We start from the raw sequence: 19,335 nt of genomic DNA on the forward strand, positions 1-19,335 counted from the left end.
GGAGACAAAACTGAAGATTTTATCTTCAAAACCAGAGCAGATGTCTTGGAGGGTCTAAAAGCAGGGATGTTCCCCACACTTCCCTCCCTCTCCCTTTTCTCCTTGTCACCACCCTATCTAACCCTATTTGCCATTTTGTAGTTCCATTAGGATAAACCCTACCTCAGATCAACTTAAGGAGGATTAAAAAAAAACAGCAAGGGCAGATGGTACATAAATTGAAGATTGCTTATAATTTTCTTCCATGTTTCAAATTATCCTATTTAACTGCTTTCCCATATAAGCACAGAGATACCATAAAAATGTATACCTATATAGTTTCATAAGATGTTACCTTACAAACTTTAATTCAGGGTCTACTCTAGAAAAACCAGAAGTAATAAAATTTTAAATAGAATGAACTAAGTATGATTTAAAGATATATAAAAAAAAAAGTTTTTTGTTTTTTTTTTTGGCTTGGCACCTGTAGCTCAGTGGCTAGGGCGCCAGCCACATACATAGGGGCTAGCAGGTTCAAACCTAGCTGGGTCAGCTAAACAACAATGACTACTACAACAAAAAAAAAGCTGGATGTTGTAGTGGGCACCTGTAGTCCCAGCTACTTGGGAACTGAGGCAAGAGAATTGCTTAAGCCCAAGAGTTGGAGGTTGCTGTGAGCTGTGACGTCCCAGCACTCCACTGAGGCGGACATAGTAAGATTCTGTCTCAAAAAAAAAGAAAAAAAAAGATTTTTTTAATCAAACTCTTGAAAATTATCTAATGTCATATGAGATTTAACAGCACACATCACCTGTTCTTACTGGCTTGTAGGATCTAAATTTAAAAATATAATGAATCTTCCCTATTTTTTTTTTTTTTTGAATTTTGGCTTTCAATCGGCTTTCATTCATCTTAGTTCGAAGTTTTGTTTTTTTTTTTAATTTTCTTTTCTTCCTTTAGTGATCCTCTTGTCCTTACCCTCCCAAGTAGCTGGGACTACAGGTGCCCGCCACAACGCCCGGCTTTTTTTTTTTTTTTTTTTTGGTAGAGATGGGGTCTCAGGATGGTCTCAAACCTCTGAGCTCAGGCAATCCACCCACCTCGGCCTTCCCACAGTGCTAGGACTACAAGCATGAGCCACCACACCCGGCCAAATCTTCCCTATTTCTAATGCCAAATATTCTACATTCAGGGTAAAGTTCATGTTCAATTTACTATGTTAAACTATTTTGAATTGCACACGGACTTTATGTCCACCCTGTAATAAAACTATATTCACTAAAAAAGTTTTACTAAAAATTAAATCATTTTTCGGGCAGCGCCTGTGACTCAGTGAGGAGGGCGCCTGCCCCACATACTGAGGGTGGCAGGTTCAAACCCAGCCCCAGCAGAACTGCAACAACAAAAAAATAGCCGGGAGTTGTGGCGGGCACCTCTAGTCCCAGCTACTCGGGAGGCTGAGGCAAGAGAATTGCCTAAGCCCAGGAGTTGGAGGCTGCTGTGAACTGTGATGCCACACACTCTACGGAGGGGGATAAAGTGAGTCTCTACAAAAAAAAAAAAAAAAAAATTGTATCATTTTTAACCAATAATTTAAAGCTACTGTCAGTAAAGACTGTTAACACACATGATGGGTGCTTCCCAATACTCTCACAAAACCTAATCCTAAATAAAGCATAAAAAATTTCATAACAGAATAGCAAAAAGACCATACATATGAGAATCAAACATGTGCTTTGCAGTCTGAGACATAACAGTATGTGGGTCATTACAAAAGTTTTAAGATACACAAAAATCAAGAAACATAAAATCCGCCCAGATAGAAATAAATGAAGCCCTCCCCGTTGAAACTTGCACAGATGAATCAGAAAGAATGTTGTCAACTATATTTCCTGGATGTGAAATAATGGACTATAACACAGTTTGTATCAAAATTTTCGTGATGACCCATATATATACTTATCAAATGTGGTAGAGCTTTCTTTTCTATGCTCTCAAAATTATAAGCAAGTTCAATGACTCTTTTACCCTCCAGTGAATCCTCAAGTGCATGGGTAAAATTTCCTATAAAACATTAGAGAATAATAAAGCATGTACTGAATAATCTCTTAAACCTTCTCTAGAATTTTAGTAGTATGTATACCCTACATATACATTACCCACATCTGCATTTACACCTGCATACACACACAGGCGCATAAACATGTGAGAGAAAATAAAGAAAAAGGGTTTAAAGCTAAAAACCACAAAATCCTCAAAGAAATGTAATGCCAAATGGCCGTGAATCAAAACATTCATAAAATAACACTGAGTATGTTTCTGAACAAAAATCCCTAACCCAGACAATCCTCAAAATGCTATGGAAGAAAAAAAAAAGACCTATACAGAGCACGTAAAATTTACATTTAAAGTTCATTTACTTACGGAAAAAATCCTTTTTCACCAAGTTTTTTGCACAGAGTACTGTAAAGGAAACAAAAAATACATGGAAAAATTAAAATAAAATGGTAAGAGTGCATTGTTACATTTTAAAACACAGAAAACAGCAGTAGATAATTAAATGCTAACTGCAGCAATGTCTGAAATATGATCACATTCTTTCACTAAAGACTAGCAAACAAAAGACAGCTGAACCAGTGGTTGTTAACTTTAGCAATGATCACCAGTAACAGCTGTGGGCAAGAAAGTTTATAAATCTGATTTCCTAATAAATCAAGATCTATTCTCAGAGAAACTCCATGGCAATGGAAATAAGTTCTAAGGAGATTATGTAAAGTCCAGTGTCTTATCTATTTTAAGGATGAAATAATTTTATATTGACAAGGATCATAAATAAGAGAAATTAAAGCTTTCCTGATATAGATGAGATTTTTAAAAATAATGTTCTGTTCCCTACCTAAATGCCACAGAAACTTTAAAGGAGATCAATTACCTTCCCTTATATCAGCTCAAGGATAAGATAGGTCTACTATATCTTTAAAAAATTAGAAGTTAATATATTAAAGCTAGATATCCCAAATACAAATTGACATTTTCTGAATTACCCTTCATTAAATTACTTATATAGATGAATGCCCAACCTCATGAGTATTCTAAAAAACATGAATTGCACACTTTGAAAGGGTTTTACTGCTACGAAAGTCCTAAAATTAAACTTCATTTATTTATAAAATATCTATGAATGTAATATTTGGTTATTTTCTACCCACTTCTACTCACAGTTTAAATAGTCTGTTCAATAAGTTGTAATTATTGGAAGTTTAGTGTATAAAAACTCATCTGACATAACAAATCTGGGAATAAGTCTAAAAAAACACAACACCGGCTCGGCACCTATGGCTCAAGCAGCTAAGGTGCAGCCACATACACCTGAGCTGGCGGGTTCAAATCCAGCCTGGGCCCGCCAAACGACAATGACAGCTGCAACCAAAAAATAGCCAGACGTTGTGGCAGGCGCCTATAGTTCCAGCTACTTGGGTGGCGGAGGCAGGACAATCTCTTGAGCCCAGGAGTTGGAGGTTGCTGTGAGCTGTGATGCTATAGCACTCTACCCAGGGCGATAGCTTGAGGCTCTGTCTCAAAAAAAAAAAAAAAAAACTAATCACCTTAAAAGTTCAAATAAAAATCCTTTTGAAGACAGATACTATCAGTAAATACATAAAATTATTAAGGAAGCATAAGATACTGACTTAGTCAGAGTCTCTTAGGCCTTATATTGGAGTTTTATTTTTAAAAACATAAAACCAGGCTCAGCGCCTGTAGCTCAAGAGGCTAAGGCACCAGCCACATACACCAGAGCAGGCGGGTTCAAATCCAGCCCAGCCCACTAAACAACTACAACAACAAAACAGCCAGGCATTGTGGCGGGCACCTGTAGTCCCAGCTACTTGGGAGGCTGAGGCAAAAAAAGCACTTGAGCTCAAGCGTTTGAGGTTGCTGTGAGCAGAGACGTCATGGCACTCTACCCAGGTTGACAGCTTGAGACTCTGCCTCAAAAAAAAAAAAAAAACATAAAATCAGAACCATAATTAATACTAAATCACAAGCTGAATCTAAAACAGTGGTTCTCAACCTTCCTAATGCCTCCTAATGCCGCGACCCTTTAATACAGTCCCTCGTGTTGTGGTGACCCACAACCATAAAATTATTTTCATTGCTACTTCCTAACTGTAATTTTGCTACTGTTATGAATCGCAATGTAAAGATCTGATATGCAAGATGTATTTTCATTGTTACAAAGGGGTTCCAACCCACAGGTTGAGAACAAATGATAAAGAATAAGCGCTCCTCAAACTTTTATCGTCATATAAATTGAATACTCAAGATCAATACATAGGCAACACATGAATCCAAATTATAATCTTTAATTTTTTTTTAGGCAGAGTCTTGACCTATTACCCAGTTAAGAGCATCGTGGAACCAGCCTAGCTTATACCAACTGGGTTTGAGCCATCTTCCTGCCTTAGCCTCCCACGTGGGTTTAAGCCATCTTCCTGCTTAGCCTCCCGAGGAGCTGAAACAGGTGCCCACTACAATGCCCAGCTAGTTTTTCAATTTCTTTTTTTTTTTTAGAGACAGAGTCTCACTTGATGGCCCTTGGTAGAGTGCTGTGGCATCACACAGCTCACAGCAACTTCCAGCTCCTGGGCTTAAGCGATTCTCTTGCCTCAGCCTCCCGAGTAGCTGGGACTACAGGTGCCCGCCATAGCACCCGGCTTTTTGTTGCAGTTTGGCCGGGGCTGGGTTTGAACCCGCCACCCTCAGCATATGGGGCCAGCGCCCTACTCACTGAGCCACAGGCGCCGCCCAGTTTTTCAATTTCTAGTAGAGACACGGCCTTGCTCTTGCTCTTGTCTCAGGCTGGTCTTGAACTTCTTTTTTTTTTTTTTTTTTTTTTTTTGTAGAGACAGAGTCTCACTTTTATGGCCCTCGGTAGAGTGCCATGGCATCACACAGCTCACAGCAACATCCAACTCCTGGGCTTAAGTGATTCTCTTGCCTCAGCCTCCCGAGTAGCTGGGACTACAGGCTGGTCTTGAACTTCTGAGTTCAAGCAATCCTCCTCCTGCCTTGGCCTCCCAGATTACAGGTGTGGGCCAACTTGCTGGACTAGTGTAATCTTCATTTTTTTTTTTTTTTTTTGAGACAGAGTCTCACTATGTCTCCCTTGGTACAGTGCCATGTGTTACAGCTCACAGCAACCTCCAGCTCCTGGGCTTAAGCGATTCTCTTGCCTCAGCCTCCCGAGTAGCTGGGACTACAGGCGCCCGCCACAAAGCCCGGCTGTTTTTTTGTTGCAGTTCGGCCGGGACCGGGTTTGAATCTGCCACCCTCAGTACATGGGGCGGACACCCTACCCATTGAGCCACAGGTGCCGCCTGTTGCAGTTGTCATTGTTATTTAGCTGGCCTGGGCTGGGCTCGAACCCACCAGCCTTGGTGTATGTGGCTGGTGCCGTAACCACTGTGTATGGGCACTGAGCTGTAATCTTCAATTTTAATGAGGTAGTAATTGATTTTTTTTAAATCAAGTCTTACCCAAGCTTCCCTCCAACCACCATCTACCTCCTTTCTCTCATAATGAAACTTCTTCAAAGAACTGCCTACACTTTCTGATTCTACTTCTCTACTTTCCATTAATGCCTCAATCCACTGCCTCTAAACTGCTAGAGATTTAATTACTGAATCCATCCAATAGACTCCTTACAATGGACACTGTACTGTAACAGATTCCTTATAGCACCTGATGCCCTCAGGGACATTTGTCATATTGACTACTCCCTCTTCTAGAACCCTTCTCTTCTTTTGGTTCTGTATCACCACATTCATCTGGTTTTACACAGGGCATAAAACTCAATTCTAAGTCTTTGCCAGACCTCCTGCTATTCCGTAAAAATTGAGGTTCTTCAGGATTTTTGTCAAGGTCCTCTTCTTTCACTCTACAACCTAAAGATCACAGATACGTATTTTTTTATAAACCTTGGAATTGTATAAAAACTACTATATGCATGTGTATTTTTCCGGGGACATAACCCACATTTTTCCTGGGAGAGTTCACAGTTTAACAGGTTGACAAAACCCTTCCTTGCACTCTCAAAAAATAAAGAACAGCCATTTTTCCACAAGGGGACACAAGAGCTAAGTCTATAAAACCCAGCCCTTAGCTCTTTCCTGAATTAAATATACTCCTCAAAACAAAATCACCATTGTCCCTATCACCCCGAATCTGCTCCTATTCCAGGTTTATCTTCTTTCTATAAAAAGCCTTGCTTTCTATTCCATTGTCTAAGTCAGCAACCTTCACTACCCCTCCCTCTCCTTACCTCCTGGCAAAATTACCAATTCTAATCAATTTTACCTTGAAATAGCCCTCATTTGTCTACTTCTATTACCAGTGCCACCACCTTAGTCCAAGCCATCATCAACTACTGTCTAAGTAATCACAAAAGCCTCCTCATTGGTCCTCTGCCTCAAGCCTCACTCTCCTTCAGTTCTCCACACTGGACCCAAAGTGATATTCTACAACTCTAAGTCCTTCTATTCATTTTCCCTCCTCTCACCCTTAAAATATTCTAAAGATTTTCAGGCTCAAACTTACCTTAGCTTCGATGCTCTTCAAGCCCTGGATCCTGCTTACTTTCCGACCTCACCTCCCGTTGCCACAGCTTCCCTCCAAACCCAAGTCTAAGATCCAGCTATACTGAACTTTCATTTTCTCAAATATACATCTCTCACCCACAATCTCCATGTACCTTTCTCCATGCATAAAAGATTCTTTCCAGGCTTCTTCACTTACTTAACCCGTTAGGTCCCAAAATAGAACATGTTTCTCTCAACTCTCCCTCTACTTGTACTTTCACAGAAGCCCACAGGCACTTACCATACTTCATTATGATTAAGTTCAGAATGTTGCTTCTAACTACAAAGGTGGCATACTCCATACAGCACAAATCATATCTCCCTCATTTCTTTGCATCCCCAAAACAAAGCATACAAAGCATTTGGTTAGCACTCAATAAATACCTGTTGAACAAATGAAATAGACTCCAAATAATCTAAAATAATTTCACTAAAAAGGGATCTCTTTTCGGGCGGCGCCTATGGCTCAGTCGGTAAGGCGCCGGCCCCATATACCGAGGGTGGCGGGTTCAAACCCGGCCCCAGCTGAACTGCAACCAAAAAATAGCTGGGCGTTGTGGCGGGCGCCTGTAGTCCCAGCTACTCGGGAGGCTGAGGCAGGAGAATCGCTTAAGCCCAGGAGTTGGAGGTTGCTGTGAGCTGTATGATGCCATGGCACTCTACCAAGGGCCATAAAGTGAAACTCTGTCTCTACCAAAAAAAAAAAAAAAAAAAAAAAGATCTCTTTTCTTATATACTACATAACAAATTATCGATTCTCATATAATCACGCTGACTTACCAAATCTTATTTTTATTATTTTTCTTGGCTTAAATTGTGACAATCAGGGCTCAGCACCTATAGCACAGTGGTTACAGTGCCAGTAGCTGTTGTCCCAGCTACTTGGGAGGCTGAGGCAAGAGAATAAATACCTGTTTTTTATTGCTTAAGCCCAAGAGTTTTACTGTGAGCTGTGATGCCACATACACTAAGGGTGGCAGGTTCGAACCCAGCCCAGGTCAGCTAAACAACTGCAACAAAAAAATAGCCAGGCATTGTGGCAGGCGCTTGTAGTCCCAGCTACTTGGGAGGCTGAGGCAAGAGAATCACTTAAGCCCAAGAATTTGAGGTTGCTGTGAAGCCACAGCACTCCACCAAGGGCCATATAGTTGAGACTCTGTCTCAAGAAAAAGAAAAAAAATGCCAATCAGGTCACATTCAAAAAAACTCTTTTTTTTTTGAGACAGAGTGTCACTATGTCACCCTCAGTAGAGTGCTGTAGCATCACAGCTCACAGCAAACTCTTGGGCTTAAGCGATTCTCTTGCCTCAGCCTCCCAAGTAGCTGGGACTACAGGCGCCACCACAATGCCTGGCTATTTTTGTTGTTGTTGTTGTTGTCGTCATTATTGTTTAGCAGGCCCTGGCCAGGTTCGAACCCGCCAGGTTCGAACCCACCAGCCCCAGTGCATGTGGCCGGCGCCCTAACCACTGAGCTAAGGGCACCAAGTCAGCAAACTCTCTTTTAAAAGTAACAACAGCCGGACTCAGTGGCTCATGTCCATAATCCCAGCACTCTGGGAGGCCGAAGTGGGCATATCGCCTGAGCTCAGGGAGTTCCAAACCAGCCTGAACTAGAGTGAAACCCCATCTGTAAAAATAGCCAGGCATTGTAGCATGTAGTTAAAAAAAAAAAAAAATGTTGGTAATGTATGACATTAAGTTTTATTTATTATTTTTATTTTTAGTAACAAAGTCTCATCCCATTGCCCCAGAGTAGAGTGGTATAGCTCATAGTAATCTCAAACTCCTGGGCTCACACGATCCTCTGGCCTGTCTCCTGAGTAGGTAGGACAGGTGCATGCTACCATACCCAGCTAATTTTTTCTACTTTTGGTAGAGATGGGGTCTCCCTCTTGCTCAGGCTGGTCTTGAACTCCTGACCTCAAATGATTCTTTCATTTTAGCCTCTCTTATAGGATGCTAGAATTAAGACATGACCCACTGTGCCAGACTATGACATTAAGTTTTAAAGGGCAACTAAAAAATTAAAAGAGCAAAGAACTTTAAAATCAGGTTCAAAGTGTATAAAGAGAAATTAAATTTTAGTAATCAAGAGACTAGGACACATCAGAGTCCTAGAAGACTGATTTAAAACAAACATCAGGATTGGTCAGATTGCTATCCTTAATGCTGGCTCTCAGCAGCTCCAACCAGTTTTTGTTTAAATTATTATGTGACCTGGAAGCAAAAACTCTTACTTGTAGTTTTTAAAAGGAAAATTGTCAAATATGATCTGAGAATGTGTATAAATAAATGAACTGCATAAATAAATTATTTTCACACCTTGGAACCTTTACTGTTCTTATTTCTTGGGAATATACCTTGGGTACCAAAATCACAACCCATTGCTCTTTCTGTCCTTAGTACCAATTACAGGAGTTCAGTAAACAAAGAATTCATGTATCTCAATATGACAAACTCCTAATTGGGTCACCATAATAAATTCTCAACTAAGGAGTTGTGCATCAAAGTCTTCTGGAAATAATATATTGTATTGTAAGGGAATTTAATATTAAAAAATAAATCTATCTTTGTAATAGAAACTGCAGTAGAACTAAAATTGGGAATCGTGGGATTAGGGAGGGGTAGCAGTGGGGGGGAAGTTTCATTTTTGTTTTCTAAATGTTTCTAGAGGAGATAAGTAGAAATAATATTGAGAAACTCTAGGCTACATTAGAGGAAGGAAATAGCAGGACAGAAATCTCATAAGGTACGCAGAGCCAGAACAAAGGCTAAGGAGTACAGAAAGCTTTTCTTCTAGACACCTGTGAGTATTTCAATATCTTTAGTATTTAGTAAATTTTCTATTGAAACAATATATACAGAAAGGCACAAATATTTGAACTATATAATTCAATAAATTTTCACTAATTTTTGTATTAAAACATTATACTATACTACAGATTTTAGCAGTCATGTGTCAATTCTGATTAATGTCAACTCCAAATGAAACATTAAACATTCAATCACCACAGTACCACTGCTACAGAATCCATTAGGGACAATGTCTCAAATACCCTGCAGATTTACTCTAGATTAATTTTACTGTACTACTTTGATCATGTTTCTACCCTTCACAAATTTCTTCAAAATATTTCTCATTCTTGAGTCTATATTCTCAAAATCCAGCTAGTTCTAGCTATTCTACTCACCCCTTCTATGGATAATTTGAAATGATTAAAGAAGATGATCATAATAAGCTAAGGTCAGCTAGGAGCCAAGTTAGTATACTTACAATGTCTCTGTATTTCACATGGATACAGGTATACCATCTTAGGATGCTTAAGGAGAAGGGAACACTTCCCACACTTTTTTTTTCTTTTCCCCCACTCCTTTTTTTTTTTTTTTGAGACAGAGTCTCACTATGTCGCCCTCAGTAGAGTGCAGTGGTGTCAACGGCTCACAGCAACCTCAAACTCTTGGGCTTAAGTGATTCTCCTGCCTCAGCTTTCCTAGTAGCTGAGACTACAGGCACTCGCCACAACGCCCAGCTATTTCTTGTTGCAGTTGTTGTTGTTTAGCTGGCCCGGGCCAGGTTCGATCCCACCACTCTCAGTATATGTAGGTGGCGCAGTAACCACTGTGCTATGGGTGCCAAAGCAGCATTCACTCTTTCATTCAACATTTCCTGAGCACTCATTTTGTGCCAAGTACTATGACAGATTCTGCAAATACAAAGATAAATAAGACACAATAAGGGCGGTGCCTGTGGCTCTGTGAGTAGGGCGCCGGTCTGATATACCAAGGGTGGTGGGTTCAAACCCGGCTAAACTGCAACAAAAAAATAGCCGGGTGTTGTGATGAGCAATTGTAGTCCCAGCTACTGGGGAGGCTAAGGGAAGAAAAATTGCCTAAGCCCAAGAGTTGGAGGTTGCTGTGAGCTGTGATGCCAGAGCACTCTACCAAGGGCAACAAAATGAGACTCTGTCTCTAAGAAAAAAAAAAAAAGACACAATCTTTTGCCCTCAGAGGTCAGGTACAATTAAAATTCCATGTAATAAATGCCCTTTACTCAAGATGTATTTTTAAATTTCACAAAAAAATTCTTTTAGTATATTTCATTTGAAGCCACAACTGGACAAAATCATTTTCAGAGGTGTAGAAGGCAGTAAATTTTACCATTTTCATTTAAGTCAATAATTTCTTTTTCCGGCTGAGAGAAGTTGTCCATATGCAACACACCATGTAATAATATGAGCGTAAATCCCAGCTGTAGAAACAGAACACTACACTGTTCTTACTGAGTTGAAGGCACAATAAATGGCTGTCTATGCTTACTCTGAACAAAGCTCCCAACTGCTTAGTATGTCCTTGCCAAAAATTTCCCTTCCTCCTTCAGACTGGCATTGCATTCTAATTACACTGTGGACTGGAATGAGACGGCTTGAGAGAAAGGAAGAAAAAAATACTCCGACACTCCATCTTCTTTCACCCCACTTAAAAAATTATAATAATCCTAGCACTCTGGCAGGCCGAGGTGCATGGATTGCCTGAGCTCACAGGTTTGAGACAGCCTGAGTTCAGAGCAAGACCTCGTCTCTAAAAATAGCCAAGTGTTGTGGCAGGCTCTGGTCGTCCCAGCTACTTGGGAGGCTTAGGCAAGAGGATCATTGAGCCCAAGAGTTTGAGGCTCCTGCGAGCTGTGATACCCTGGCACTCTACCAAGGGGGACACAGTAAGACTCTGTCTTGATGACACTCGTAACTCAGTGGGTAGGGCACGAGCCACACACACCAAGGCTGACAGGTTCGAACCTAGCCAGGGCCAGCTGGAAAAAAAAAAAAAAAAAAAATGACAACTACAACAAAAAATAGCTGGATGTTGTGGTGGGCGCCTGCTGAGGCAAGAGAATCGCTTAAGCCCAAGTGTTTGAGGTTGCTGTGAGCTGTGATGCCATGGCCCTCTACTGAGGGCAACATAGTGAGACTCTGTCTCAAAAAAAAAAAAATTATAATACTGTTTATGTGGCTCAAAAGTTGTATAAACTATTTTTGAGCAGAAGAGATTTCTCTGCATCTTCTCTGAACTTATGTTATCACTGTAAAATAAAACTGAAGTTCAGAACAATATTCCTACATAAATTCCACCAAGATGGCCCAGCACTTTAAAAATGTCAACTAATATGCACTATTTCTAACCATTGGCTCATGACAACTTAGATTTTTCTGCTCTGAAAAACAGCCTCTACCTAAACTTCATTTTCATTTTATGTTTAGAAGTTTAAGTTTTACAGAAACTTGTACACAATATAATTTTTAAATGTATGTGCTTTAGTTATTGCTGCTTAAAACAGGAGCACTAGGGCTGGGCGCAGTGGCTCAGGCCTATAATCCCAGCACTTGGGAGGCTGAGGCAAGAGAATCGCTTAAGTCCAGAAGTTTGAGATTGCTGTGAGCTATGACGCCACGGCACTATACCAAGGGTGACAAAGTGAGACTCTGTCTCAAAAAAAAAAACCAGAGCACTACACAAGGATTCATATTTAAGAGCGCAATCACAAAATGTTGCAATGAACAAAAATATCGGATACAATCCTATGTGCATAACAATAATTGAACATTTAAGTAAACGCTGCCAAATAGAGTGGTGAAATATTACAGCCAATAAAAAATTATGTAATATATTATCAGAAAAATATTTTCTTAGTATATTGTCCACAGTTCACTTAATAAGGAATATGACATCACAGATAACATTTATTAAATATGTATTATATGCAAGTGTATATCAACTATCCTGTGAAGTAACTAGTAGTATTATTTACGTATTTGAAATGAGGAAACTTGAGATTCAGACATAAAAATTTACCAAACTTAACATATTAATTAATTAAACTTTGGTTTAACTTAATGTATTTAGTACCTGGCAGGTCTTTTAACTTAATATGTTAGTTGATGTATTAAAAGATATAGGTTCTAACACAATAAGGTAAATATTCTTAGTAAGAAAAAAATAACAATGTCAACATATAAACATTTCACTAAAGCCAAAATTGGTTTAGTTAACAGATTAAAAATGACCTATCTAATCCTCTCTTATTTTTTTATTTTTATTATTATTTTTTTTTTGAGACAGAGTCTCAAGCTGTCACCCTGGATATAATGCCATGGCGTCACAGCTCACAGCAACCTCAAAGTCTTGGGCTTAAGCAATTCTCTTGCCTCAGTCTCCCAAGTAACTGGGACTGCAGGTGCCTGCTACAACGCCCAGCTATTTTTTTTGGTTGTAGTTGTCATTGTTGTTTTATCTGGCCCAGACTGGATTTAACCCACCCAGCTCTGGTGTATGTGGCTGGCGCCGTAGGCGCTGAGCTACAGGGACCAAGCCTAGTCCTCTCATATTAAACAACTTTAAAGTCCGGGCACAGTGGCTCATGCCTAGAATCCTACGACTGGGAGGCTGAGGCAGGTGGATTGCCTGAGCTCATGAGTTTGAGATCAGCCTGAGCCACAGTGAGACCTCATCTCTAAAAATAGCTGGGCGTTGTAGCAGGCACCTGCAGTCTCAACTACTCAGGAGGCAGAGGCAAGAGAATTGCTTGAGCCCAAGGGTCTGAGGTTTATGTAATCTGTGACTACAGAGGGTGACAAAGTGAAACTCTGTCTCAAAAAAAATAAAATAAACAAAAATAAACAAACAGCTTTAAGTAACTACTTTAAAAAATTTTTTTTCAACAAACATGAAGATTTTGGTAAAATATTTCCCAAACAAGTGGAAAAAATGTTTTTTGAGACAGGGTCTCACTCTGCTGCCCAGGCTATAGTACCATAGCACAACCATCCCCTCCCAAGTAGCTGAAACTATAAGCACACCCAGCTAATTATTTTTATTTCTTTGTAGAGATGGGATCTTGCTATATTGCCTAGGCTGGTCTCAAACTCCTAAGCAATCCTCCAGCTTTGGTCTCCCAAAATGCTGGGATTACAGGCATGAGTTACCACATTTAGCCCCAAACCAATGTACTTTTTTTCCCCAATGTACTTTTTAAATGAATTATCCTGGACAACATCATAAGACAACCACCTCTATGAAAAGAAAATTTTTAGGTTTTTTTGTTTTTGTTTTTGAGACAGAGCCTCAAGCTTTCACCCTGGGTAGAGTGCGTGGCATCACAACTCACAGAAACCTCCAACTCCTGAGCTAAGCAATTCTCCTGCCTCAGCCTTCCAAGTAGATGGGACTACAGGCACCTACCACAATGCCCAGCTAATTTTTGGTTGTAGTTGTCATTGTTGTTTGGCAGGCCCAGGCCAGATTTGAACCTGCCAGCTCTGGTGTATGTGGCTCAGAAAATTTTTAGTTAGTTTTTTTTGTTTTTTGTTTTTTTTTTTTAATAAATAAGCTTCAGCTAAAACCAAGCAGCACATTCGTGGGGGGGGGAGAGGGGGGAGGACTTGGCAGTTGTAGCTGAGGCCCAACTCATGGACACATTCAGTACCCCCACATTCAGTACCTGGCAAGCTTTCAGCAAATGCTAATGAGTGAGTCCCAATCTGGACGTCTGGCCTTACTCCTCTCCCAAGCTCCAAGCCCACAGTTCAATTGCCTATCATACATATCCATTTAGATATCTCGCCAGCACTTCAAATTATACTTACCCAAAATTTAATTCATCAGCTTTCCTAGTGAACGTGCTCTTCCTCCTTTTGACTTCCCTAGGTCTATGAACTGCACCGCATGTTTCTAATCAGCCAGAAAGCAAATGTCCTTCTTATCTCTCTCTCTCCCTTTCCCTGATCACCTCACATCTAAAGCAGTTACCAGGTTATATCAGGTGTTACATTATCGCCTATTTCCATTTCCAATGTTCACATTTAAATAACATATCTAGAGTATTATCTAATGTACAAAAAAACTTTCAGCCAGAGTATCTTACTTAATCCCTACAAGCTTGTGAGTTGTCTTCTAATATCCATGAAAAAGGAAACCACAAGTCAAAGTTGTAGCTCGTCCCTAGCTGGCACCTAGTAAATGAGTTTAAGGATGTTGAATTCAGGCTCCTTCCCTCATTCAAAAAGTGTCAATGATTCTAGCCTTCTCTCTCATTAACTCCTAAACGAGCTCATCCTCCTTGTCCCCTCAAATAAACCCACGATGTTTCTGCCTTTGTCTTTATTCATGATATTCCTCCTATCTCAAATTCTAGTATTCCACTCACTGATCCTCAAAATCTTACCCAAACTTCAACTCCATGTGAAGCCTTTTTTGGCTTTCCTTTTTTCAGTCTGATTTTGATCTCTCCCTTCCTGTGATCCTCCAACAATACTTTGATTCTACTTATAGTCCCTTCCCATTTTGCTTGTATTAAAGTTATTCATGTGATGTCTTACCCGTCCCTCTGTATCATTAAGCTGTAAAGTTCTTGAAGACAAAGGTTGTGATTTTTTTTATCTCCTAAAAAATTTATTATATAGTATCTCAAACATAGTATGCACTCAAATACATGCCAAATCAATGAAAATCCTAGTAAAATGACCGGTAAGAGATAAGGATAAACAAACTAAAAGATAAATAATAAATGAAACTCACTCCTTGCTTCCCTTTTTTCCTTTTGATTACTTAATTTTATTTATTTTTTATTAAATCATAAACACACAGATCATGTGTACATTAATGCATTTATGGGGTACATTGTGTTGATTTCATATAGAATTAGGAACACTTACATCACCCTGGTTAATATATACCTCATCTCGTTTACTTATTGTGTTAAGACATTTATACTCTATACGAATAGATCTGCATGTAGCCTTGCATTATGTACCATAGATGTGATCCCACCATTCACCCTCCCTCAATCTGACCTCCCCCTCCTCCCTCCTCCATCTTGGGCCATAGTTGTGATCTATTCTTCATATGAAAGTGTGAGTGATTGTAATTTTTTTTTTTTTTTTTTTTCTTTAGAGACAGAGTCTCACTTTGTCGCCCTCGGTAGAGTGCTGTGGCATCACACAGCTCACAGCAACCTCCAACTCCTGGGCTTAGGTGATTCTAAGACCGCTAGCACAAACAGGAAAGAAGACTGCAATGATAAAAAGCATTGTAATCTAGAATAAGAAAATATTTCTATATAACTACATATTTGTGAAATATTTTCTGGGTTAACAGAAAATCATAAATTAAAAACTTTTAGAATAGTTTTAGATTTACAGAGAAGTTGCAAAGATAGTACAGTGTTCCTATATACCCCACACTCATTTATCCTATTAATATATTAATACAGTACACTCATCACAATTAATAAACCAATACTGACACATTTTTAACAAAAGTTCATGTTTTATTCATATTTCTTTCATTTTTACCAAATGCAGGATACGGATACTACATTTAGTCATGTTTCTTAAGTCTCCCCTTGGCTGTGATAGTTTCTCAGACTTTGTTACTGCTTCTCAGACTTGTTATTCATGACCTTGACAGTTCTCAGGAATACTGTTGGTTAGGTATTTTGTCAAATGCCCCTCAAATGAGATCTGACTACTTTCTCATTATTAGATTGTGTATATAGGATTTGGGGAGGAAGACCACAAAGACCATTCTCAGAACAGCATATCAAGGGTAAAACTATCAACATATCACTGTTGATACTAACCGTGACCTGGCTAAACTAGTATTTCTCAGTTTTCACCACTGTAAAGTTACTTTTTCCACCCCCTTTCCATACTGTACTCTTTGGAAGGAAGTCACCCTGCACAGCCCACACTTCAAAACTAGAGTTGTGAGCGGCGCCTGTGTCTCAGTGGTAGGTGCCAACTCCATATACCAAGGGTGGCGGGTTCGAGCCTGGCCCCAGCCAAACTGCAACAAAAGATGGCTGGGTGTTGTGGGCAGGGGCCTATGGTCCCAGCTGCTCAGGAGGTTGAGGCAGGAGAATTGCCTAAGCTCAGCAGCTGGAGGTTGCTGTGAGCTGTGATGCCACAGCACTCTACCAAGGGCAACAAAGTGAGACTCTGCCTCTTAAAAAAAAAAACAAAACAAACTAGAGAGCTGTGTTCCACCTCCTTAATGGTGGAATATCTACATAAATTCCTTGGAATTCTTCTGCATGGGAATTTGTCTATCCTCTTTCATTTATCTAATCCTTTATGTAAGGTATGGACTCATACTTATGTTCTACTTTGGGTTATAATCCCATACTCTTTTCTTTGTTGCTCAATTTGTTCCAGCTTTGGCCATAGGAACCTCTTCAGTTGATTCTTTTTTTTTTTTTTAACAAGAATAGCACTTTAAAAATTTATATATAAATAAATTTCAGTAAAATTCCAGAAGTCTGTCCATTATAGAGCTGTTCTTCTTTCATGTTTAGTCCCAAAATCAAACTCCATCCAACAAGTACTGTTACTCTAATAATGTCAGAGTTTTTCACTTGTCACTAGTGACCCTGAACCATATACTGCATTCAGAACATCCAAAAATATAATACCTGATGTTTCATTAACATCAGGTATTCTCAAAGCTCAAATAATAAATTTTAAAAACCAAAGACAGTTTAAAAGGGGAGGTTCTGAATTTTATACATTTTGTTAATCTTTCTTCTGATAGAGACTAACACTTTGGTTTTGTAGACTCAGGAATACTAAATTGCCTATTGGGTTTAGTAGCTTCCCGCATCAGCTCCTGCAATTGTCCAATCTGTTCATCACGAAAGTCATTAAGTTTTTCTTCTGGGAGGGAGACGCCAAAACATGCTTTCTCGGTTGGATTTTGTCTGTTTTCATTAGTTTGTTGCCATAACACTGCTGCATACATCTCCCATTCCTGCAAGAAATGCTGGGCCTCGTCAGAACCAACGGCCTTATGTCTCCTAAATTCATCCTTCACATACTGGTCACCCAGGGCTTTGAGGTCCGTGGGCAGAACCCAGTTGATTCTTATGTTCTTCGTATCTCCATTGTCAAGAGAGAGGAAGAATACTTTCATACGGTCTAACACTAGAGAATGTCATATGTTCCCCGCCCCGGCCTTAAAATCAGTCATTTCTTCAAGGAGCACTAGGAATTGCCAAATTTTAACATCCATAAAGACCTTTATTTTTCAAAATATAAACAGTCAAGCCAATGAACTCTTTAGCTTAGCTCCTAAGGTCTTCTGCCACTAGGACATCAAGCTCCATGAAGTCAACAACTTATTTTTCATCTCCACTGTATCCTCAGAGTCTAGAAAACAGTGCACAGTGTACATATTCAATAATTATAAACACTGAAAATACTAGAAATTCTGAGGCTTCAGAAGTAGACTCAAGATAGACTCACAACATAACTTACCATTCCAATGGAACCTGCCTAGATTTATCATGTTTAGACTTCTGTTTTAACATCCCTATGTCTAATTCAATGCATTGTTTTACAGTAAACAAAAGGCTTCCTTTTTCCACCGCTCCTTCCTCTTATTATAAACCAGAAGTTAAGTACTCCCTAGCAAAATTTCCATTGCAAAGGAATACACAGCACATTTCCTAGATTCTTTCTATAATGGCATATTGCCATTTACATCATCCTTTTCCAAGTTCTATTCAAATGCCCATTTCAACTTGCTATGTAAAGTTTAAATGAAAGGCATAATGCCAAACCCTTATCAGCAGTAGCAGAAGAAACATTACTGACAATGAAAGTGCCAAAAAATCTATCCATACCAATTTGCACATAATATCCCCAAAACACTCAGTATGTTTGTAAAATAAAGCATCTGAAACCTACCAATATCCTTTTATAAATCTATAACGTGTAGATAGAAAAAAGCTCAAGGTAAACAGAGACTATCTCAGCGTGTGCAATTGATAATTTGAAGACACGTTTCCATAGCCCATCTAACTATATACAAAAATAACCAAAATTCTATAATCATCTGGTTCTACTAAACAACACTGTATCAATGATACAATTACAATATAAACTAACTAATTTGCAATGGCTTTTTTCAGAGAAAGTTATTGGAAGGAAAAGAAAAGATACAATCAAAACTCACTATTAACTAAGAGGCAAATCAGATAATCCTACAGAGTCCTACTTTAACCTTGAAAGGATATCAAAATGCTATAAATTGTACTATCTCAATAAAATATAATCAATCGATAGCTAGAGCATGAGCGATAAGCCATAGAAGATAAGTGATTGTGTCCGTATTTATAGTACGTGATCCTGACTCCACTGATCACAGCTGATTAGATAATGAGCAGCTACCAACTCCAGTATGAAATAGTCAGATTTTCTGCCTTAGGAAACTAGAACAGAGAATTAGAAGCCTACAGAGAAAGAAGCACAAACACTTAGAAACAGGATGGTTCTAGATGGCTCAAGAGAGGTTTTTGGAACAGCAGTCTCAGTTCCTGAGGCTTTCTAGTTCCTGGATCCTGTCCTTCCTAAAGCCTATTTGTCCTCAATAATCTCCTTTTGCTTAAGTGACTTGTTTTCCTGTTACAACTGAAAATACCTGCATTAAGACAAAGGTAATCAATCTACACTTTTTTTTTTTTAAACAGTCTCACTGTGTCGCCCTTGGTAGAGTGCTGTAGCATCATAGCTCACAGCAACCTCCCAACTTTTGGGCCTAAGCGATTCACTTCCCTCAGCCTCCCAAATAGCTGGGACTACAGGCGCCTGCCACACACAACGCCCAGCTATTTTTTGGTTATAGCTGTCGTTGTTTGGCAGACCCGGGCTGGATTCCAACCCACCAGC

General features: G+C 39.4%; 1 protein-coding gene across 3 annotated transcripts in view; it reads right to left on the bottom strand.

Moving 5' to 3' along the window:
- SMURF2 (SMAD specific E3 ubiquitin protein ligase 2) overlaps nucleotides 1–19,335 on the bottom strand; it is a 131,075-nt gene that overhangs the window by 62,699 nt on the left and 49,041 nt on the right. For all 3 annotated transcript variants that reach the window (XM_053570814.1, XM_053570812.1, XM_053570813.1), the window contains one exon: nucleotides 2,404–2,442. In XM_053570814.1, the coding sequence (XP_053426789.1) occupies nucleotides 2,404–2,442 (39 nt within the window). The remainder of the gene's footprint in view (nucleotides 1–2,403; nucleotides 2,443–19,335) is intronic.

The sequence above is a fragment of the Nycticebus coucang genome, chromosome 18 (assembly GCF_027406575.1).
Source record: "Nycticebus coucang isolate mNycCou1 chromosome 18, mNycCou1.pri, whole genome shotgun sequence".
Lineage (NCBI taxonomy): Eukaryota > Metazoa > Chordata > Mammalia > Primates > Lorisidae > Nycticebus > Nycticebus coucang.